Source organism: Akebia trifoliata, chromosome 10 (assembly GCF_017979445.1).
Source record: "Akebia trifoliata isolate Shusen 1 chromosome 10, ASM1797944v1, whole genome shotgun sequence".
Taxonomy (NCBI): domain Eukaryota; kingdom Viridiplantae; phylum Streptophyta; class Magnoliopsida; order Ranunculales; family Lardizabalaceae; genus Akebia; species Akebia trifoliata.
The window spans coordinates 1,703,632-1,711,684 of NC_141384.1; the positions used below are offsets into that span (position 1 = coordinate 1,703,632).

Below are 8,053 nucleotides of genomic sequence, written 5' to 3' on the forward strand. Positions count from 1 at the left end.
TGGAACGGGACACCGCAATGGATCCTGAGTCGTACATGTTTTATCCCACCTGAATTGGACTGGCAGACCAGACATCATCCAGGGGTTGTGAATCTCGAGGTCATTTCCTCTTTATAAATTAAAAGTGGGTGGCACGTGCGTTTACACATGATATTAAAATTATTATTCATGCAACATGAGAATGTACGAAGTTGGGGGCATATCAGATAATATAAAATAAGAGAGTTAATATTGGCACACAAAATTTTACTAACGCCACACCAACTGTATGCAATGATTTACATAAGAATTGATGTGGCGTTAGTAAAAGTTGGTCTGGCAATAGAAGCTCTCTAAAATAAAGCCCATAAACATTTTTGTCATTCAATATAATCTAAGAATATTTTTGTAACCCAAAAATCAAAAGAATTCAATCATAATTATATTCAATTAAGTAATAAATCAAAGAAACATAGAGGAAAGCTATCAAAATGAAATAAAAATGTTGAAGTATAAATAAAATAATCTGATTTTTTTTCAAATTTGATTGATCCCAATTAAATAGAGATTGTAAATATGATTTGACCGTTTAAGTTTCTTTAACAGATATCACATCGGTGCTTAAACATGAATTATTGCAGGTTTCGATTGAAGAGATTGTGGATAATTTCTTAAACTATTTACTTAAATTCAATTAAGTAATAAATCAAAGAAAAATAGAGGAAAACTATCAAAATGAAATAAAGATGTTGAAGTATAAATAAAATAATCCGATTTTTTTTTCAAATTTGATTGATTCCAATTAAATAAAGATTATAAATATGATTTGACTGTTAAAGTTTCTTTAACATATATCACATCGATGCTTAAACATGAATTATTGCAAGTTTTGATTGAAGAGATTGTGAATAATTTATTAAATTATTTACTTAAATTCAATTAAGTAATAAATCAAAGAAACATAGAGGAAAGCTATTCAAATGAAATAAAGATGTTAAAGTATAAATAAAAATAATCTAATTTGTTTTTAAAATTTGATTGATTCCAATTAAATAAAGATTATAAATATGATTGGACCGTTAAAGTTTCTTGAACAGATATCACATCGATGCTTAAACATGAATTATTGCAAGTTTTGATTGAAGAGATTGTGACTAATTTCTTAAATTATTTACTTAAATTCAATTAAGTAATAATTCAAAGAAACATAGAGGAAAAGCTTTTCAAATGAAATAAAGATGTTAAAGTATAAATAAAAATAATCTAATTTTTTTTTTTTTAAATATGATTTATTCCAATTAAATAAAGATTATAAATATGATTTGACCGTTAACAAATATCACATCGTTGCTTAAACATGAATTATTGCAGGTTTTAATTGAAGAGATTGTGAATAATTTCTTAAATTATTTATGACACCCCCCCCAAAAAACAAAAAAATTAAAATATTCTTCAAACATTACAAAGCTTTGGCTCAAATTATAATTTAAACATTATAACACTTGTTCAGCTAATTTCAGTAGTTGTTTACGATTATGATTATGCTCATATAAAATCTTAAACCGAAAAATTAGAAGTCTAGCATATTAAAAAAAAAAAAAAGAAAAAAAAAGGGAACTTCTCTTGGCACTCCAACTTTTACTTATTCTCAATCATTAACTTATTTTCTTTAATATTAATTGGAGTGTAATAAGTAAAAGTTAGGGATGCCTATAACAACTCTCTAAAGATAATGCACAGGACAGTAAGTCTAGAGTCTAGACTATATATTCGTGGCTCGAATTGAAATGGTTGGGTCAGATTTTGAGTCAACTCAGATGGATTTTAAACTATCATGCCTACCAAGTACTAATCTCTTCCACAAGTCTTGGTTTGTCTCCTGAGACAGACAAAGAGACAAACTTTATACCGGCACTTGTTATTTTTATATCAACGAGGTTAGTTATGGCCAATATTAAGCTATTTTAAAGGCCCCGTTCGTTAGCCAACGTTAAAGAGTCAATGATTTTGTCTTATATGAGTTAAAAATATCATATTGGACTGACTATTCTATGATGAGAAGATCATCCTAAAAAAAAAATTAACTTAATTTAAAACTTTTAACCCCATCAAAAGTAATTTAGAACTATGAACCGTGATTTTTTTACCGTTATTGATAAATCACTTTTAATGGGGTCAGAAACTTCAAATTGGGTAAATTTTTTGTGATTGAGGAGATTATTTTCACGAAAAATCATTCTAACTCAAAACTTTTAACCCATCTAAGATAAATTTTGGCTCCCAAACATTGAACGCTACTTATCAAAGTTCAAGCTCTGCACCTAATCGTGATATTGCTTTTATTATTTGATAATTTAAGTATACATCTATAGATGTGAAATTTGGTCCTAACTACATTTCTTCATTTCAAGATAAGAGATGGTTAGGCCAATTCAAGGAGGAATCTAACACTATGGGTATAAAATTTACAGAGATTAACAAACTCGTGGACAAATTTTGCTTAAATTATCGGGAAATCATGTTGGTTCAACATGAATGATGAATTTATGTTCAAAGTTGGCCAACTTTGAACATAAATTCATCATTCATGTTGAACCAACATAGATAAAAAAAAGTAATCTCCTCGAAGTCATCTCTCTCTCTCTCTCTAATATGATCGAGATAAAAATTTATCTCGAGAATATATCACATATTTTTTAAAGATATCTCTTAATTAAGACTGTTTACGCTTGATAGGGTGATCAATTAGGTCCGGCCCAGTGAAAATCAATCCTTAAAATCCTAACCCCAAGCCCAACCCATCTAATAATTGGGCTGGGACAAATAAGTATATGTCTATGTTCAAGCCCACCATGTGGCAAGTACTTGGGCCTGTTTATGGGCCAGACACACATCTACTTATATATTTAAAAAATAATTATAGTTTATTATAATTAAGGAAAATGCTTAACATACTTCATTCGACACTTCATTGACGTGGCAGTGCGCAGTCAACCATAGATTTCATTAAGGAAAGAAATCTATGATTATTTGGATACTGCCACGTCAATGCAGTGTTGAACGCAGTGTCGAATGAAATCAGTGTAGCACGACTCTACAAATAAATTTTTAATATAACTTATTGGGCTGGATAGTCATCCAAAAGGTCTACCTCCAAAACTTGAATCCAGCCCAATAACTAATTGGACCTAGTAACAGTAACCCTACCCAACCCAGTTCACTATGGACTGCGTCATTCCAGCCCAAAACCCAGCCCATTGACAAGAGTCAAACCTATTCAAAATAATACCACTATTCTCATATAGTGACACTAACCGACTCGAGCTTTCTCCATCTGATCCGAATCACTGTCTACAACATAAGGCCAACAAATTGGAAAAGTAGTCAATATATGACGTCGAAAGCTCTTAAGTTAAGTTTATCCTTATCCCTTGAAGGTAGTTCATGCACCTGTCACATACTTTACACATCCTCATTGAATCATAAGTGGGTCCACATCTCAAACCAACTAGTTGGAGACTTGGAGTGATTACTATTTGGGCCAAATTACTAAAAATAATAATAAAAACATATATATTTTAATATTTTAAAAAATTATTTTTAAAAAATTATCAAAAATGATTTAATAGCTCGATAGTCAAATGTTTTAATAACTTGTTGAACTATCCAGCATTTTAATGTATTATAATACATTAATTTATCAAAAATGCCATTTGAATATTTAAAATGCTGGATTGACCCACATTTTAACAGCTTGTTTTAACACTCCATTAATTTAGTTTTGATTTAAGACGCTGGATTGTCTAGCAACTTAATTCGTTTCTGATAATTAAAAAAAAAAAAAATCTTTTTTGTAAATATTAAATAGCATTTTTTTTAATAATTTTTTCATACTACTTATGTCCAAGTAAGATCAAAGTTTTTTTTATATTATATATATTTAAAATTAAAGAGTAAAAAATGTAAATGCCCAAGATAGAATAATTTATGAATATGAAATATCTAGATTTTAGAAAAGGTACAATATTATCATAATAATTAAAATATATGTGTAAAAACTTTCTTACTATTAAAATACCCATATCTTTTGGTTTGAGACTTGGTGATTATGAAAATGACAAAGATATTAAAAGTGGATATTAAAAAAGATCATCTACTTGCATGACTCAAGGAGAAATGAGGAATATCCAAGCTGACTCACGACACTACACTAGTGTCCAACACTCTATCCAATGATAATGAAAGTGGAAGACAACCCTTTCACTCTCAAGTCAATATTAACAAGACTAATGATAAAATTACGCGCTATCACATACACGATATGTACACGGTTGACGTGGCAAGTAGATCTTGTTTTCTAGTGTATCCCGAAGAAAAAGATATATGATTCTTTGCACTTGCCACATCAACCGCGTCATTCTATCACAACTCTAATAATAATAGAGTATTGATAATCTGACTTATAGTCATGTGACAATTCAATCGACTTACCTTACGTGATAGACTTGGGAATCGTAGATGTCCTCTCTTCGGGAGACAGAACTACGATTTCCCATATTTAAAAAAAAAAAAAAACAGTTTTGTATCTCGAGAAAAAACATCTTGGTTTTCGAGTTAGACACGTCAAGTAAGTTGATTGAGTATGCCACGTGCCTAAGTCAGATTATCACGACTCATAATAATTAGACTAATGATAAAATGATGTGCCGACACATACATGATTTGTCCGCAGTTGACGTGGAAAGTAGATTTTTTTTCTTTGTGTATTTTGTAAGAAAAATATATGAATAATGATTAATGCACGCAGTTGGATACACAACTAACTTGGTAAAGACACATAACCGCACATCTTTTTCCTGTGAATCCCGATGAAAAAGATCTACGATTCTATGACATTGCCACGTCAGATGCATACCAAAACCCTTGTTAGCAATTCGAAATATAGTAAAAAAATCTAGTTTTATTCAATTTTGGATTGCAAAAATTCGATAAATAAAAAATAAGTGGCATACGCTTCATACGTGTATTATCCGTTTCATTTAAAAAATTAAAAAACCAAAATTTAGTAATATGAAAGTGATGTTAATGGTGATGGTGGTGATAATGAGGGCATTGAGGTTATTGTTCCATTGATTTATAAAAGAAGATTGTATGTTAAGGGCAAATAATCAATTTGAAAAATTAAGGTGTAATCTCAAATAACTATAAAGGGCCATGCCATTATTTTTTTAAAGTAAAAGAGACATTTGTCTCATAAAAATGTGAATTCATGCAAAATTTTGAAATGTGACCACTTCAAAGTAGACTTGCAAGTTTACACTTTGTAACATACAACAAATTACAGTAGTATTTATTTTTATTTTTTTCCACTGAGTTTTAAAGAAATTTGTAAAATTTGTAAAAAAAAAAACACATTTTATTCTTTTTTTTTTAAAACTTAAAATACGTGAATTGTTCATAATAGTTCAATAATCCAGAGAACAATACTTTCATTGAAAAATTTGTGAATTTTTCAATAATTAAACGCATGCATTCATCACAACTTAAAAAATATATGATTTTATGTATTTGTCAAATCAACTGTGTACAAACCGCGTACATGATAGCATGCCGTTTTGTCACGACTCTAATAATAATAAGAGTTGTGGTAAACTAACACGGAAAAACATACATGGTTTGTACACGGTTGACGTGGCAAGTGCATAGAACCGTAGATCATTTTCTTCAACATATACAAGGAAAGTATCTAAGGTTCTATGCACTTGCCACATCAACGATCACGTCAGTTGTAGCTCATCATTTATCATTAATCGAATAATAATAATAATAATTATTATTATAGAAAATTGACTCAAAAAATAACTGATATGATTGTGCACATTCCACTTCAGTTAAATGTAATGGAGTGTGTTTGCTTTGAGTTAGTTAACATGGCTCAAGAGTTTGTTGGTCTACAAAATCAATAGTTTTGTTTTTTTAGCAAGTTTCTTTCAAACGAACTTCTCTTAAGAGCAACTCCAACCATGGTTTTATATCTCATTTGAGACCGAGATGATTTGAGCAACGATACATATATATTTGGAGGCCTATTGTGCCAAACATTTTTCAAAATAGGGATTAAAAATTTCAGAATGCAATTATGAAATGAGAATGATATTTATGATGAAAAGATCATCATTACCAAAAATCAGCTCATTACCATCTTGGACTTGAAGCAGAGACCTCGTTCGTGAAGTAAATCATCGCACCTACGATAACATAGTAGCCGAGAGCGAAATAGGAGCAGTCTAAATCGTGAAAACGTGATTGTAAGAGAGCAATACAAGCGTCATACTACCAGGTGAAGTAACCGAAGGCATCTCTAACTTACGATTTCAAAATTTCTAACCCTAATTTACAAGTTAATTTCTAACCCTAGTTTACAAGTTAATTTTTAACCTAATTTATAAATTGAAAAATCGTAGACTGTACGATTTTTGTAAATCACTTTTGAAATAAGTGGATTTTTGGTGAATATGATCTCCTTATAGTTAACCCTTTTAGAAATTGGATTCCTATTGATGGATACCGGTGTGGATAAGGTCATGTTAATCCATCAATTTGGGATCCAACTTTAATTACTTTCTCACTGATGTGTGATGACTCATTATATTAAATTAATTTATAGAAGCTTTCAAATAAACAAATTTAGTCTCTAATTGCCATCAAAAGCTGCAAAATGATATATATACAAGATAGAGGACTCGGATGTCAACCAATCTCAGATTTTAGGGCTTTTTTAGGGTTTGATCTCTGTTGTACAAAATTCCTCTTTGTGAATCGATATACTAAACTTTTGATTTATCGATCCTTTTATTCTTCATCAATGTCTCTGTTCTATGTCCTTCGATAGAAAAAAAAAATCACCCTAATCGAAAACATCATAAACAGACCTCTGTTCTTCAATCACAATTCCTCAGCCTTCGACATGATCGAAAGCCTGCTTGGCCTTGGCTGAAATGAAGCTCTTCGTTTCTGCTGATGCGAAGAAGGTCGAATCAAAGCTGCCAAAGCTCTCTTAACCAAATCTCCCTCCACAGTACCGATTCGAACCAGAGAATTCGTCATGGCAGATCTACGAGTGCTCAATCCATTCGACGAATACGATACCGCTTGGTTGTTGAGGTTCTTGTGAAAACTGCACCGAAACGAACCTGGATGCGTAGTTGGCGAGCACATACAAGTCTTCTTCGGAGACGATGGAGCCGATGATAATGGATTGTTTTTCTTCTTCACGACTTGATTGTGAGGAGAAACAGAGATTGATCTGCTTGGAGAGATCGGTCGTTCGATCGAGAATCGTACGGATGGTGAGGATTTGATGGATTTGTGTACGTTTACGCGAGTAGGAGAGGTAGATCTGTGGAAGAAACCAGTAGTGGATCGAGTAGAGAAACTCGAACTTGATGAAGCGAAAGCCGATGAAGACGAAGAACAAAACCTTCGAGAAGGAGAGGTCGATCTCTGGAATCCGCTCGATATTGATCTGGTTTTAGAAGATGTCGCCATTGTTGTTGCAGAAGACAAGCTCAGAGAGAGAGAGAGAGTGCTGCTTTAAGTCTTTCGCTGGTCTTTGAAAATATGAGTAACTGGGCTCTATTTATAGGATTTGAAAGGTCCGATCATTACTAATCGCGAGATAACTATGATTCCTAGTTATAATAGGATTTTGTAAAGTGGAACGAGTGTATATCGGGCACACGTTAACAAGATCCGGGATCACGAATCACATAAATCCACGTGTAACCAACCATATAAACCCACGTGTATTAAATATTTCTAATTTGCAAAATACCAAACTACCCTTGCATACTAGACGTGGCACGCATCCAGGAATCTGTGGGCAACAAAAATACTTATTCATAGTATGTCTATCTTTAATAACACACCTATGGGCTGGTAGAAAACGACGGATTTTATGCCATTTTGCCTAACTGACAACTTTGTAGGGAATCTCGAAGGACTGCTACCACGTGTGATTAATTTAAAGTTGCCCCTGATTCTTCTAGTAATTACGTGAATGTCTGTACTTTGT

At 31.9% G+C, this 8,053-nt stretch overlaps 1 protein-coding gene across 1 annotated transcript; it reads right to left on the bottom strand.

Moving 5' to 3' along the window:
• Window positions 1-6,657: 6,657 nt before the first annotated feature.
• Window positions 6,658-7,603, bottom strand: LOC147392657 (uncharacterized). Its single transcript, XM_086456872.1, has one exon. It carries the CDS (start codon window positions 7,525-7,527, stop codon window positions 6,925-6,927), a length of 603 nt encoding a protein of 200 aa, XP_086312998.1. The 5' UTR covers window positions 7,528-7,603; the 3' UTR covers window positions 6,658-6,924.
• Window positions 7,604-8,053: the final 450 nt, after the last annotated feature.

Coding starts and splice junctions, on each gene's coding strand:
- LOC147392657 (XM_086456872.1), bottom strand. CDS start 7,527: ATGGCGACATCTTCTAAAACCAGATCAATATCGAGCGGATTCCAGAGA.